Source organism: Canis lupus, chromosome 16, assembly GCF_003254725.2.
Source record: "Canis lupus dingo isolate Sandy chromosome 16, ASM325472v2, whole genome shotgun sequence".
NCBI lineage: Eukaryota > Metazoa > Chordata > Mammalia > Carnivora > Canidae > Canis > Canis lupus.
Window position 1 is genome coordinate 20,386,175 of NC_064258.1, and position 16,546 is coordinate 20,402,720.

The 16,546-nt window shown below is 38.2% G+C and overlaps 1 protein-coding gene across 12 annotated transcripts in view; it reads right to left on the reverse strand.

Moving 5' to 3' along the window:
• The window catches only part of LMBR1 (limb development membrane protein 1), a 146,582-nt gene that overhangs the window by 106,701 nt on the left and 23,335 nt on the right, over nt 1-16,546 (reverse strand). For 8 of the 12 annotated variants that reach the window (XR_003138965.3, XM_025451563.3, XM_025451614.3 and 5 more), the window contains exons 2-4: nt 12,661-12,733; nt 9,906-9,945; nt 4,324-4,463 (exon numbers count right to left, since the gene is read on the reverse strand). Coding sequence is in view for 8 of the 12 variants with exons in the window: in XM_025451563.3 (XP_025307348.1) it covers nt 4,324-4,463; nt 9,906-9,945; nt 12,661-12,733 (253 nt within the window). In the remaining 4 variants the exon portion in view is untranslated. Of the gene's footprint in view, nt 1-4,323; nt 4,464-5,492; nt 5,606-9,905; nt 9,946-12,660; nt 12,734-16,546 lie in introns of those variants that run through there. The other 4 variants (XM_049095252.1, XM_049095251.1, XM_025451606.3 and 1 more) reach the window with 3 other exon arrangements.

Sequence of the window (16,546 nt, forward strand, 5' to 3'; positions counted from 1 at the left end):
AGCATGTCTAAGGTTGACAAATCTTTAACCCCAAGACAATTGAAAGAACTAATAATAAACACTCCCTCAAATGTCATCAACAAGGTTAAAGAAAGCTATGAATTTAGAAGAAAAAGATGAATTTAAAGATTTATGAAATTTACTACCTGCAGTAAAGGATATAAACCTACCAAAGATTTAGCAGAAACAAAGCTGGGGGTCATAAAACCCTTAGGGAAAAATTTCCGAGGCTGACATCCCATGCCTCCTGAAACCCATTCCTAAGAGTACAGTTAGAAGCAGTAACACCTGAGACGCCTGGGTGGCTCAGCAGTTGGACGTCTGCCTTTGGCTCAGGGTGGGTTCCCGGATTCCCAGAATCAAGTCCTACATCGGGCTCCTTGCATGGAGCCTGCCTCTCTTTCTGTGTTCTCATGAATAAATAAATAAAAATCTTTAAAAAAAAGAAAAAAAAAGAAGCAGTGACATCATTTAGAAGGTTCTTCCTTTAGTTCCCCAACTTCCAGCTGATGTAGTTTTTAATTATTATTATTATATTTTATTTTATGTGGCTTATTATCTATATTATATATATATTTATATTATTAAAATTATTACATAATTTATTCATTCAACATGTTTATTAGGCAATCACTATGTGGGAATCATTGTTCCAAGCCCTAATTTATAAACAATATATTTGAGCTTACACACCTTACATTAAATGAGAAAGACTCTTAAAAAAACCAAAGATGTTTACTTCCAGAGTTAAGGCCTCCAAATCGTATGGCATGTCATGTGTTAGTAGTTCTTATTTCCAGTCCATAAACAGAAAAAAAAAAAAAAAATGGCCTTGGTTTAGAGTATGAAAGGTCATTAAATATAGCATGCAATTTCTATTTAGTAAAACTGGAAACAAAGGCCAGTTCACCTGTCATACTGGTTAGCCCAGCTTGAGAATACCGGCACCGCTGGTAAAAACACCTGGAGCCCAAAATGTATGTGCCGTAGTACCTACAGCTTTACAGAAAGCTAGAGCTAGGGAAACCACGCCAAACAGTGTTCCTTAAACATCTCAGACAACACATGCAAAAACCATTTTCTAAATTATATATTATCAAAATATTTTTAATAACTAATAACATGTATCTAAAAATAACTCACAAAAACATGCACAGCCATTACTTTCCAGGTTGTTTCCTGTCTTTCATAATAACAGCTGACTTTTCAGTAGAAGATTTATTTTTTGTATCAATTTCAGTTTGCTTATTTGAGTTTTTTTCAATTGCTAAGTAAAAAAAGGAGTAATTGCTTATTTGGTTAATAATTAGTCCTAATTTTATTGAATTCATTTGGTCTTCAGAGCTTCATGAATCCATTTGTTTCTACCTTCAAACGCAACAGAAACCACAAAGGCCAGATTCAAATATGTGATTAAACAAAAATGTTAAAATTTTTATGTCAAAAAAACAGCTTAAGCAGTATTAAAGGACAAATGGGAGGAAAATGTTTGCAATTAACCTCTGATAGACAATCAATTACTTAAAAAAACATTGCAAGCATAAAAAAGAATGAAATCTTGCCATTTGGAACAACATGGATGCAGTGGGAGTATAATGTTAAGAGAAATAAGTCAGTCAGAGAAAGACAAATACCATATGATTTCACTCATATGTGGAATTTAAGAAACAAAACAAATAAGAAAACACGAGAGAGAGGCAAACCAGGAAAGAGATTATTAACTATAGAGAACAAATGGTGGTCACCAGAGGGGAGGTGGGTGGATGAGTGAAGTAAGTGATGAGGATGGAGGAGGGCACCTGTCGTGAGGAGCACCAGGTGTTGTACGGAAGTGATGAATCACTACATTGTACACCTGAAACTAATATTACACTGTATGTTAGCTACTGAGAATTTAATTAAAAAAAAAAAAAGAAAGAAAGAAAGAAAGAAAGACGGGGTGCCTGGGTGGCTCAACTGGTGAAATCTCTGCCTTCAGTTCAGATCATGATCTCAGGGTTCTGGGATGGAGCCCCACATCAGACTCCCTGCTCAGTGGGGAGCCTCCTTCTCCCTCTCCTGCTCTGCTTGTGCTTTCTCTCTCTCTAATAAATAAATAAAATCTTTGAAAAAAGAGGGGGAAAAGCACTAAAAATGGGCCAAGAAAACAGGTAGGCAGTTTACTAAAAAATAAATATGAATGACCTCTGAGTATGTTTTGTAAATGTCTATCCTTACGAGTAACTGAAGAAATGTACGTTTAAGAGGGGAAATGTTTCATGTTTTTTAATTGGAAGGGTTTTTTCTTTTAAGATTTATTTTGGGGAGTGGGGGCAGAGGAGAAAATCCAAGCAGACTCTGCTAAGCATGGAACCTGATGCAGGAATCAATCTCACAAACCTAAGATCATGACCTGAGACAAAACCAAGAGTCAGACACTCAACCAACTGTGCCACTCAGGTGCCCCTTGAATTGCCAGGTTTTAAGTACTGCCCACAGTTGGTGAAGATGCATTCTGGGAAGAGGAAGAGGAGGCCCACCTCCCCACTCCACCCCCCATATCCCATCAGTGAAAGCGAAACCACTAGTGGAATTCACACAGCTTTTCAGAATCAGGAATTATCTTCTCAAAAACTTTTAAAGTGTGCTTACCTGGAAAGTGAATTGCAGAAATCTATCCTAAGGGCAAATATTTATTTGTGAAGATGTATACTTTAGATTTTTTAGTTAAAAATTTAGGAACAATCCATGCTTAATACAGCTCCAGGCACTACTGTAAATTGCACACAAAAGTAGTTACAGGCATGGAAACCTTCCCCTTACACTTTGATGGGAGAAGATACAAATTATCAGTGAGTCCATGAGAGTTTCCCATCTGGTTATGTATGTATCCACATGAACACACATTATGGAAGGCTAAGAAGGCTACAAAGGTTACAGGCCAGGTATCCACAATAGCTCTGTGGGTTGTGGGATTGTAAGTAACATTAATTTTCTTCACCGTATATTGTTTCCCAAATACTCTACAGTAAACATAGCATTTCTTTAATAAACACAAAGGGTTGAGAGAAAAGGTATCTGTATAAAGTCCAGATGAATTAAACAGTTATGCACAAACAAAATCATTTTTAGAAAATGAGCGGGGGCGGGGGGGGAGAGGATTTGTTGCATCTCAGGAAGGAAAAAGATCTTCCAAACACAAAACAGGGCAGCCTGGGTGGCTCAGTGGTTTAAAGCGCCACCTTTGGCTGGGGGTGTGATCCTAGAGACCCGGGATGGAGTCCCACATCGGGCTCCCTACACGGAGCCTGCTTCTCCTTCTGCCTATGTCTCTGCCTCTCTCTCAATCTGTGTCTCTGATGAATAACCAATTAATTAATTTAAAAAACACAAAACAATTAGAGATATCAAAGGAAGAAAAAAGACTGGACAATATTTTTTGATCTGCCAATCAAAAAAGCGAGCAGAGTTAAGAAGAAAAATAACTGGAATATATTTACAAAAATCTAACAAAAAACTGGTATATTTCACACATAAAGAAATCATAATTCAGTAAGAATAAAAGAGGGAAAAACAATGAAACATTTTAAAAATCAATGTATTAGATTTTATAAATTAAAATTAAAATGTCCTACCTCACTAAAAATTTCTAGAAAATAGCAGTCAAGATTGGCATGCAGGTCTATTTGGCCTCCAAGCAATATACCGTGTTGCCCACAGTAAATAAGTTACTTTTTTAACCACATTAATTTTAAAGTTTGTACTTGACAAAAGAAATTTTCCCCTATTATACATTTTTTAAAGGTTTTATTTATTTATTCATGAGAGAGGCAGAGACACAGGCAGAGTTGGAGAAGCAGGCTCCCTGCAGGAAGCCCGATGTGGGATTCGATCCCAGGATTCAATCCCGGGACTCCAGGATCATGCCCCAAGTCAAAAGCAAACCCTCAACCACTGAGCCACCCATGCGTCCCTATTACTTACACATTTTTAAATAAAAAAAGTAACTAGCAACAAATAAAGTAGAAAACTATGACTCGTATTTTTAGGTCTTAAATGGAGGTAAGATAACCAGATAAACCAAAATTCTCTTGCTAAACATTTAAGTGAAAATTTATCAAAATCATTTTAAGTATAAAAACTGTTTCTTAGGTAAAATAGGAAAGCCTTCACAACTAATAGGAATAGTAAGTAAAATCTGGTTTTCTGATTTTATGAAGGACTCATGGTTTATTGGAGGAAGATGCAAATTATGAAGGAAATTAAGAAAAAGTAAATCTAAAGATACAGTTTAGTAAAAAACAAAAACATTCATTGTGATTATATTAAGCAATATATACTAACCATGAATTAGGGAGCCATTTAGCCATTGAATATAGTAGTTCTGAGGAAAAGAAAGCAGGATTTCATTGCTGATTATTGAAAAGGGCAAAAGCAAAACAGCCCCAGCTGACACTGCCAGAGTGAACGTGCTCAAAAACAACCTGGAAGAGAAGAGATTGTTGTTACCAGCAACTGGAAAAAGCAAGGAATATGGTAGGAATTCAAAAAGGATAAAAACTTGTAAATCTTTTAATCCAAAAAAGTTATATAAGACTTTCATTAAATATGTGTAGTTGGGAGTCAAATGATATATATATATGACACTAAAAGGGGCTTTCACTTTCTGTTTTACATGTTTGAAATGTTTTAAATGTTATATCTAAATTTTTTTAAGATTTTTTTAAAAGACTAAACAGGCAAAGGAAAAAAAACCCTCACCAACATTAGAGATGGAACCTTAATATCCATACCATTAAAATCAATATAGGAAGAACATGAAAATAAATATAAGGAGACATAAGAAACAAAACATTCTAAACACTCAAAATACACATCTACTAGAGTAACTTTGAGCCCAATGCCATCTTGTGGCAACCAACAGAAGTGTTTTCCTACTTAAAGCCAAAACAACCATGAAACCCTTGTTCCGTAAATCATTGATAATGTTTAAATGTAGACTATATGATACATAGCAAAAATACAACTCAAATCAGACAGAAGAAGTCTTACAAACTGTTTTGCTGAGCGGGCATGTTTCCTGGGAAAAGCACTAGGAAAAATGTCTACCCCAGGTCTACTGTCAACTCTGGCAACTACCAGCCAGCGACCTTCAGTGTGCTTCTTTGGATTTGTCCTTGCAAATCAAGTGAGGAAGTTCTCCCAATCACTATCAGGTGGCCTCGAGCTGTCTGTCCTGCTGCCGGTCACACTCTGCCTGACCACTGGTCTCCACTCTAACATCACTCTTTTCCCTTTTAATTAAGTATTTTGTGGGAAGCTAAGCTGGAAACCAGGAAAAATAACCTGTTCCTTGCTAAAAAATGTATTCATTTACGGATTCCTATCAGTATGGACTCCAGATTGTTCTATTTTATGCTGTGTAGGATCCAATGTAATCATTCTCCTGACACTCCAATTGTCCCTGATTGATGTGAAAGCCCTTGAACATTCTGGGTCTTTCTGACATGTACCTCATCATTCTTGGAGCACCTCCTTGCATTCTGGCAGTACCATATGTACAGAATGAGCCTGGAACTTCCCCTCCTGTACCCCTGCGGACAGCTTCTCCCCCAAATCCTGGTTCCTATTAGTGGAAAATTATATTTAGAAGCAAAGATCTGGTGCTAAATATATTCATTGCTACTGGGGTGTCATGCTCCCAATGGACAGGCAAGGAATACAAGTATGCACTACGCATATGCGTATGTACATACGCACACTTAACACATATCCACCTTTACATCTAGATCTGGTTCACCAACTTTATTAAAAACCATGAGTCCACACTGACAGTTCAACTGCAATGCAACAACCTTGTTCATTTTCATTTTTCTCCCTTTCCCTAACTGCAAATGGTTCCTGTCACCTTTAATGGACTAAACACCCCTGTATGTGATCTGACACTCCCACCCTATGCAGAGGTGTCCATCCTGTTCCAGTGACTCCCCATTTTGGACTGTCCTACCTCCTTCCCCACTGACCTCTGACACCCATGCCAAGCCGTCCTTCTGGGGACACCCTTCTCAGCCTACTTGGGCTCTGCCATCCTGCACAGATGCCCTCCCCAACTTCTGACTCCCTGTGGCAGAGCATCCCTGAACACATGTGGGTGCCCCTCAACACTCCCTCAAGCTAATACTACATGCCAGGACTTCCCTCTGCAGGGGAAACTCCCTCCCTTCTCCCAGACCTGAAAGCACACACCAGGTCACTCCTGAGCTTATGCTAGGCCTTATGCTAGGCCTACCTCTTACCTGGAAACTCTCCTCTCACCTGCACAGGCTCACAAAAATTTCAGCACTTACGCATGTTGTTTTTATATCAATAACTTTAATCCTAATCAAAATCAACTAACTAGACAACAGTAGCTCTCAGAAAATGTAGTTGTTGATTGCAAAGTTAATTTCGGGGCACAAGTAGATACAAACAGAGAAAGAACAAAGGAGTAAAGGAGACAGCAAACATGGGCCTAATGGAAGGTGAGAAAGGCCGAGGAACAAGGCTTTCCATCTTGACTCGGGGTTGAGCCAGCACTGGAGATCTCTGTTTCAAGTGGCCAGGTAGTGCTGCCAACTACTTTACTTAAGAATTTGAGCTCTTCTAGAAGACTGAGGATTCCCTTTTTTTTCTCCTCATTCAGCAGGCCTCTCCTTCCATTTCCTCCTCTTCAGTGGAAGAAGCAAGGCAAGGAAATATGGTGCAGAGAAGGGAAGCAACTCTGAATTTCCACATACTATGCACTAAGCACCAATCCAGGAATGTTTAGCAGATGTGATTTAATCCATACAACAGCACAACAAAGTAAGTGGCAGTTCTCCTTCACACAGAGAGAAAATAAATCTTTCTCAATCTCTTCTGACCTCAAGTTAATCTTGAGTTCAGAATTTGAACCCAGATCTGCCTTACTCTTCCATTCTCACTCATTCTATCACACAAGAGGGGAAAAAAGGCAGTGAAAGCCAAAGTCATCACTGGTGTGAGGGGCTAGGGAACAGATGAGCCCTGATTCTCTCTCAGGTGCCCTCCTCCCTGCTCCTTCTCCTGTCTTTATTGTATGTGCATGCCCATCTGCCTGCAAGAAGCGGAAGTCTCCTCCAGTCACCTGATGCAGGAACCACCTGCTAGGAGAACACAAAGCCTTCAGACATTTGGTAGCAAGTAGCAACAGCAGAGGTGGAAGCAGAACTGCTGAAAGCAGAAGGGGAGATCAGGGCTCCAGAGACTCCTCACAAGGAAACAAGGCACAAAAAGTTGATCATTTTAAAATATTTATTTCTATTATGGATGCAGTTCCTTTGGGCCCTAGTTGCTGAATTGTTTACAGTTCCTGAGCTATACATTAACATTTGATTTACCATGTAGTTGCAAGGAAACTTGTAAGTTGTTTGTGAAATATTTAAATAAAGGTTATCTGGAATTTGTAATATGTGTAAAAAAAAAAAAAAAGAAAAAGGAAACGAGGCACAGCCACTGTTTCATAGAATACACTGCAGGGTAATGCCTAAGTGATGTCCTCTGGTCTGTTGACAAATCTACAAATGTATGTATATAGATTTACCACCAAGAGTGGAGTACAGACCAGAGAGGAAAGTGGCACACATCTCACAGTACTCACTTCATCCCTAGAGGATTTCACTGGGAAAGAATTAGTATCTGCCCTTTACTCAGTCTGAGATTCACTGAAGCTTTTTGAGGTAAGTGAATTATTTAGACAGTAATTTAGACACAGAAAAATGATCAATCACTTAAGGATTTTCTCAAATATCAAGGTGTTAGGAATAAAACTAAGACCCCTAATTCTATAAATTTAAATCAAATAATAGGCCTAAGTTTTAAACCCACAGAGCAAGAATTCCCAGTATAAAGTTATAGATGTTTTCCCTAGGGCATTTAAAATCATTTAAATTACCAAATCTAATAAAGCAAGGTCCATTTATATTCACTGTTCAGTTATGAATTAAATCAGACCTATTAAAGTCACTTATCAGTTGAAAGTACTTTTTTATTGAAGTGAAACTCACATAACATAAAATTAACCATTTTAAAATGAACAATTTAGTGGTATTTAAGTGTATTCATAGTGTTGTGCAAACACCACCACTTTCTAGTTCCAGAACATTTCATCACCTCAAAATAAAACCTTATATTCATTAAACAGTTGCTCCCCATGCTGCTCTCCCCTCCGTCTCTAGTAACCATCAATATGACACTGATGAATTTACCTATTCTGGAAACTGCTAGTAAATGGAGTTAGACACTATGTGGCCTTGTGTCTGACTTCTTTCACTTAGCATGATGTTTTTGAGGTTCCTACATGTTATAGCATGTGTCAGTACTTTATTCCTTGTTATGGCTGAGTAATATCCCAGTGTACATAAGAGTGCATTAGCACAGGAAGCCTCTCTCTCTCTCTCTCTCTCTCTTTGACCTTTCCCTCACCTCCTTCTTGCCCCAGGCAAAAGATGAATAATCTGATACTAATCATGAAGAAACAATCCAAATAACTAGCCTGTAATCTTCAAAAGTATCAAGATCAGGTAAATATTGAAGAAGGGTTTCAGTTTAAAGGGAACTAAAGGGACATGACAACTACAAGCAGTGTGTGATCCTGAACGGGGTCCATCTGCAACAAGGACATTACTGGAAAAACTGGTAAATCTGAATGGGGCATGAGTGATACAGCAACAATTTTATTATTTTGATGGTTGTATGGTAGACAATAGAAGAATTACCATTTATAGGCATTATATACAAAAGTATCCTGAGGAAATGGAGAACCAGGTCACCAAATTTTCAAATAGTTCTGGGGGCAAAACAGCTCTTTTTTGTTATATTTCTAACTTTTCTATAAATTCAGGACTATGACAAAAACTTTTCAAGTATCAATTAAAATAAAGAATCCTGGAATAAAAATCTCTCCAATGTAGCTACAACTGTGTGATCTCAAATTTTAGTCAAGCAAAATCTTATAGAAACAAATTTACTGCTTCCCATCCAGTTTAATACCTCAAAAAAATTTAAAGGGTGTATCAATCATATATCACCAGCATATATAAGCAGAAATAAATAAATAAATAAATGAATGAATGAATGAATGAATGAATGAATGCAGAAAGAGAGCTACAGGAAACTAAAGAACCATCTGAGTCCATCTCCCTGCTCATAGCAGGTAGATGTTCAATTAACTAGAACAGATGTCTCCTCCCTATTCCAAGACTGTCATAGTCTTCTCAGCAGATCATTAAACAGTTAAGAGTTTTCTTTCTTACGGCCTGGCAACTTTCCCAACCATAAATAAGCCCACTTCCTGGTTAAAATGTCTGAAGGTAAAATGTCAGCTCCTCAAACAAGCAAATTTTAACAGGAAACAATCAATCCTCATTTTTCCATGTATGGTTGATTCTTGAACAATATGACTTAGAAATGCACAGGTCCACTTATAAGTGAATTTTTAAAATAAATATAATACAGTACTTTAAATGTAATTTCTCTCCCTTATGATTTTCTTAATAATTTTTTTCTTTTCTCTAGCTTTATTATAAGAATACATAATACACATGACATACAAAATATGTATTTGTCAACTGTTTATGTTATCAGTAAGACTTCCAATCAATAGGCTATTAGTAGTTAAATTTTGGGGAAGTAAAAAGTTATACACAATTTCCAACTGCTCAGGGCCAAAGTCCCTAACCCCCACAGTGTTCAAGAGTCAACCCTATATTTGTTTATATGCGCTCCCAAAGATAGAGTTAATATTAATAAAACCAGTGTATTACTTTAGGTGAATTTTTTACACATTTATGCCCTAAGGTGTGAATAAAATTTGAAGAATTTATAACCTCAAAATTAGAAACAGAACAAATGAATTTTTAAATACATACGAAATCCTGTTGACTATGGCATCTTCATCTTCTTGTTCATCTGTAAAAATGGTTAAAGTATTAATTTTTTTATCTTCAATAAAATGTTTCATTAATTTATCAGGAAATACAAACAAAAACAGAAACTCAATGAATTACTGAAAAGAACTTTCAAAAAGCTCTGTTTATTTGAGCATGGATCTAAATTTAAATCTTATTAACTCACATGGGACAGAACGTAGAGTGTTGTGATTAACCAAAATCCTAATTAACAAAACTACCATATGCAAATTGAAACTTTCCATATATTTATTGCTCCAGAAAATAAAACTTAGTAGAACCTTAGGACCAGAATCAAGTTTACTGTCATACAACATAAGTGAAATTGTAATTGCTAATGAACAAAAACTTTTAGTTGATACTATCCAACAAAAATCTTTATTATAAAGTTAGAATTCAAAATCTTAAAACTCATGTACTTTTCCACAATTCAAGTTTGTCATTATTAATGATACTAACAAAGATTCTCTTGGACCATTCTAAACCATTAGAATGCCTCCATACTATTTCACAATTATTGTCCAAGTTATAAACAGAAAGATACCAAGTTTTGAATTTTTTACAAGTAGCAGATGGCCTCTGCTCCAATACTCACTCAGCTCTCTCTCTCTCTCGTGGCTACTAGCCTTCTCTTTGTCTTCCTACATAAATATACCAGCTAGGGCAGCCCAGGTGGCTCAGCGGTTTAGAGCCACCTTCAGCCCAGGGCCTGATCCTGGACACCTGGGATCGAGTCCTGCATCGGGCTCCCTGCATGGAGTCTGCTTCTCCCTCTGCCCCTCTCTCTCTCTCTCTCTCTCTCTCTCTGTCATGAATAAATAAATAAAATCTTAATTAATTAATTTACCAGCTAAAGAAAATATAATCCAATTACAAGAATATTGCACAACACCCCCTGACCCCTCCTTCTCCTCAATACCTAACTGAGGTTGTCCTCAAAGGCTCTCTCTCTAGGTCTCTGTAATTATGACTATCCATTTGCTTCCATGTCAATGGTGCGTTTGAGCCATCCTCTTAACCCTAATCTCCATTCTTAATTACAGGCTGCCCAAAATAGCTTTACAACCAAAAGGACGATAAAATAACAGTCCCAATTAATTTGTATACTGTTGTGCCTACTCTCTATCAACCATCAACTACTGAAGAATATTTTAATAGCTTCATATACATTTCAACTCTTCCCCTCCCCCCCCCCCCCCCCCGCCAACGCTCAGTACTAAGTCCAGAGTACTCATCACCCCTCTCTGCTATTACTCTAAAAATCATCTAATAGAGGCACCTGGGTGGCTAAATCAGTCGGGCATCGGGCTCTTGATTTCCACTGAGGTCATGGTCTCAAGGTTGTGAATCAGGCCCTGCATCATGCTCCATGCTCAGCAAAAGGTGTGGGGAGGGAGGTCAGCTTGGGTCTCTCTCTCTCTCTCTCCCCCTCTGCCACCACTCATACTCTCTCTCTCAAAATAAATAAATAAAGTATTTAAAAATCATCTAAATCATCTAATAAATCTCCAATTTTCCTGTTCATCATCCCCTAAATCCCCCAAAATGATGCATTTTATATTAATTCTCTCTCCTCCTCCTCCTTCTATGTCAATAACCATTAACACCTGATGCCAAAACATCTTTAAAAATAGCTAAAATACTGTGTTGAATCTGTAGGTCTTCAAATTTTTGAGAGATTATAGATTCCAAGAAATATTTTAATGTAATCATAGAGCCAAACTAAAACACTAGAGCAAGCACTATTTCCTAATTGCTTTCAAAAGTCTAATAAGTTTGATATTATAATATAAAGAGTTCCTATTATATAGAATCCATAAATATTCATATGGCACTACTGTTAGCCCAGCATACAGGTAGAAAATTCTGTTTTCTTGTTATTTACAGAAAATAGCTGAGGTTTAACAGAAGGCAGTAAGGCAACTGTTTAGGTCCTTACAAAACCTTGGCACAAGAATCTGTGAATTAATTAGCACAAAGTTCATTTTTAAAAAAAGAATAGGGGCACCCAGATGGCTCAGTCAGTTATGCACCTGACTTTGACTCAGGTCATGATCCTAGGGTCTTGGGATGGAGCCCCATGCCAGGCTACCTGCTCAGTGGAGAGTCTGTTTGTCCCCCTCCTGCTCCCTCTGCTCCCCTCCCCCACTCATGTGCATGTGTGCACTCTCTTTCCCTCAAGTAAATAAATAAAATCATAAATAATAATAATAAATTTAAAAAATAAAAAAAGAATACAGATTTAGTGGTCCCTAAATAATAATGAAATAATAAAAAGACAATATAATATATAACTGAATATTAAATGATATCATGGAGACTCTACATTCCATATCACTTTAGAGAAAGAAAAGATAGTCTAATAGTCAGAGAAAGGATGGGGGGGGTAGGCATGTTCAAACTCAGAGCCAGTCACAAAACCCATATATCCTCATAAACTCTAGAAATTTCCCAGATACTGAACAGCCCCACACTATTCTTGGTTAGACCTAAGAATGGTGGTAAACATGGGCTCAGGTCAAACAGAATGATGACCCCACAAGCAGTCAGATTCCCTGGAGGTTCCTGTTTACTTAGCACCAGGCTATTACATCCTTCAATCATTGCCATACTGAATGTATTATACTACCATACTGACAGGCACGATATGGCCCATATACCACAGACCAGCTGGCATGATGATCTAAGTATTTTTAATTATAATGTTTCTACTTGCCTGATTTTCTCTTGTATCTTGTGATGATGAAGTAGGAAACAATGTAGAGAATGGCAAAAAGAAGGAAACATATCTGGAAAAAAAATTAACAGATCATTTACATTTGTTGCATATCTTTTTTTTAAATTATAGAAGATACATCTTTGGTACTTATAGGCAAAGAGGATTGATCTGGGGCATTGGGTGGCTCAGTCAGTTAAGTGTCTGCCTTGGGCTCAGGTAATGATCCCACAGTCCTAGATCCAGCCCCACATCCAGCTCCCTGCTCAGCAGAGAGCCTCCCTCTCCCTCTGCCTGCCACTCCCTTTGCTTGTGCTCTCTGTCAAATAAATAAATAAAAATCTTGAAAAAAAAATAGATTCAATCTATTTAAAACTTTCTAGATGGGATCCCTGGGTGGCTCAGCGGTGCCTTTGGCCCACAGCGTGACCCTGGAGCCCTGGGATCAAGGCCTACATCAGGCTCCCTGCATGGAGCCTGCTTCTCCCTCTGCCTGTGTCTCTGCTTCTCTTTCTCTCTGTGTCTCTCATGAATAAATAAAAAATCTTTAATAAAAAAATTAAAAATTAAAAATTAAAACTTTTTAGATATTTTACTAGAATAAAGTTTTGATAAAATGCTAATTTATATAAACTAATTCAAATAACCCAGTTTTTAATATCATTGCAGGGAAAATATGTCCAATGAAGATTTTCTTTTCATAACTTGACTGAATTGTCTTCAGAATCACATGGAAGTGTAAAAAGCTAGACCAATACCAACAATTCTGATAACTAAAGTCAATGAGATACTACAATCCCTTCCAAATATCAAAACATACTATAAAGCTTCAAAAACATTTAAGGATGGCTCAAACTTAGATAAATGAAACATCCTATTATATAAAAATTTATATAATTTGGTTTTACATACAGGAGGCATCACAAATCAATGCGGGGGGGAGTAATCATTCAATAAATATACCACATATCAAAATAAACAGCAGTTGAACAAGAAGCTTTTTAAATTCAATTAAATTCCATTTAATTTTATGGGGATGACAGGAAAAAGAGGATGGGGTCAAGGAACAGGAGATCTCATTACAGTCAAAGACCAAGAAATAAAGTCTTATTAGAGCTATGGATCAGGGTGAAAAGAGTTTGAAAACTCAAATGAAACAATCCCAGGTAATGACAGTTTAGGGAGCACCCCATGTGTGGATTTCTGAAAAAGGGCTGTTGGCCACATGACTAAAAATGACCTTAGATCTAAGTATGAACAGCCACTATACAATGTCTTCTAGGAAATGACATACTCAGAATGGAAATGACCATGAGCCTCATGTCACAATTCTTCCAATACAAGCGGGAGAGTGACAAGAGATAGCCAATACTGACAGTGACCAAAAAAGGAGCCAAGAATTGAAAGCATCAGATTGGCCTGCTGCTGGGAGCCCATCAAGAACTCCAAACGGATAACAGAATGTAAACACCATCACTACTTTCTCCCAAAATCCTTTAGGGTGTGGAAAATGGGTCAAAATGGAAACCAGTTATTGGTGAAGAAATGTAAACAGAAGGGGTCTTCTAAGAAGATGTTAAGGATGGGGGGGGGGGAGAATTTACAACAGAATGGTGAAGTCTGATTAGGGCTGCAAGAGCACTGGAAAGAAGGGTTACTGGGCAGAAACTGACTTACGAGGTTAAAGTCAGAGGGATCATATGACCAACAGAATTAATATTTATGACAGAAGCTACCTGAAATTCAATTCATTCCACAATTACTTGCTGGGAGCTCACCGTTCACCAGGCACTCTTTTTAGAACTGGGAACAGAAGAGCAAAGAAAACAAAGTTCTCGCCCTCACTGAGCTTATATTCAACTAAGAAAACAGCCAATCAATAGCCAACAGGGCAAATGCTGCTTGGTGCAGGTTTAGGGGAATAGTGAGTGTCAGCAGGGCACATGATGATTGGTGCAGGATTAAGGGAATAGGGAGTGTCAGCGGGGCACGTGACAACTGGTGCAGGATTAGAGGAATAGGGAGTGTCAGTGGGGCACATGATGATGGGTGCAGGATTCAAACAGGGAGTGTCAGCAGGGCAAATGACGATTGGTGCAGGTCTAGGGGAATAGGGACACATCTCACTAATAAGGTAACATCTGAGGAAGGCCTTTGGGAGAAAAGAAAGCAAGACATGCAGAAATCTGGAAGGAGCGTACTCAAGGCACAGAAAACAGTCACAGCAAGGGTCTGAGACCGGGAAAGCTCTGGTGTGTTCCTACAGTGAGAGGAAAGAAGTGAGAGATGAGGTCAGGTAGTTCGTATTAACTGTCAGTCTCACAAACAGTGAAGTAAGTGTTGGTTTTTACCCTGAGTGATATGAGAAACCACTGGCATGCTGAGCAGACGGGTGATAGGACCTGACAGAGTACAAAAGACTCACTCCAGGTACAATGTGGAAAATAACTTAGAAGGGTTAAGGCCTGAAGCAAACAGACCAGTTAGGAGTGTACTGCAATCATCTAGAAGAGATGTCACGTGGACCTGTGTAGCAGAAATATCAAAAATTATCAAGTTCTGGGTATGTTTTGAAAACAGACTTGACAGGGCTTGCAGGGATAAGGCTTGGCCTATGAACCTGGAAAGAGATAGTGGGTATTTCCGGAGTCAGGAAAGATTATGAGTAAAATTATTTGGCATTGGAAGTAAAAAATACAGTTTATAATGCTGAATGTGAAATACTTATTATTCACTCAGGTGGAAAGGGCTGGATTTAAAAATCTGTACGGTCCAGGGAAGGAGCCTCACTAGGATTTTTTTTTTTTTTTTTAAGGTGAGGGGCAGAGGGGACATAAGGAGATAGATATTCAAAGCCCTAGGCCAGATGAGATTTCTATCCTAGGGAGTGAGTACTGCCAGAGAAGTCGGAGAACCAAGCCCCAAAGCTCTCAAATATTTACAAGTCAACTTGATGGAAGGAATAAGCAATAGCTAACTGAGAAGCAGCAGTCAGCAGACAGGAGGCAAACAAGAGACTGTGATGTCCCAAAAGCCAAATGAAAAAAGCTCATGTAGGAAAAGGGAATTACCAGCCGTGTCAAATGCTGCTGACAGGCCAAGTAAGATGAGCACTGAGAATTGACAACTGGATTTAGCAACATGGTGGTTATCAGTGACCTTGACAAGAGCTGTTTTTCTGGAGTAATGAATACAAAACCCTGACTGAAGTAAATTAAGACAGAAGAACTGGAAACAAAATGTATATATCTCTTTCTAGGAATTTTATGATAAAGGGAAGCAAAAGAAATGTGATGGGAACTGCTAAGAGAGTTTGCTTTTTTTTTTAAGATGAGAAAAGTTACACATAGTTGCAATAATAATCAGGTAGAGAGAAAAATTATTGATGCAAGAAAGAAAAAGGAGAAGTGCTAAAGCAATGTGTTTAAGGTGAGGAGCTAAAAATAAATGTATCCCTAGTCAGAAGGAAGAAGAGCAAAAGCAGGAGAGAACAGAACATTAATGTTCCATAGCAAGTAGGTAAGCAAACGTGTGGTAAAGCACAAAAATGCTCCCTTTTGATGGCTTCCATTTTTCAGTGAACTTGAAGCAAGTTCCTTAAATAAGAGTTACACGTAGAGTGGAGACAGAAGTCACACAGGAGGATGACTCCATAAACAGAGAACAGAAGTGAGAGCCACAGTAAGATGAAATGGACTTCACAGTTCCAGGCAAGCCCAAGCCGAACCTCAGAGCTACACAGGAGGCCCACTGCTGATGCCCAACATGACAGCCTGGTTCTCGGATGCTGAGGAAGCTGCAGGTAAAAGCAGAGGCTTGAGGATTCTAAGAACTGCCCTATTTTCTCCTCCCCTCCTCCACAGCCTCTACTTGGGAGACTTGCACT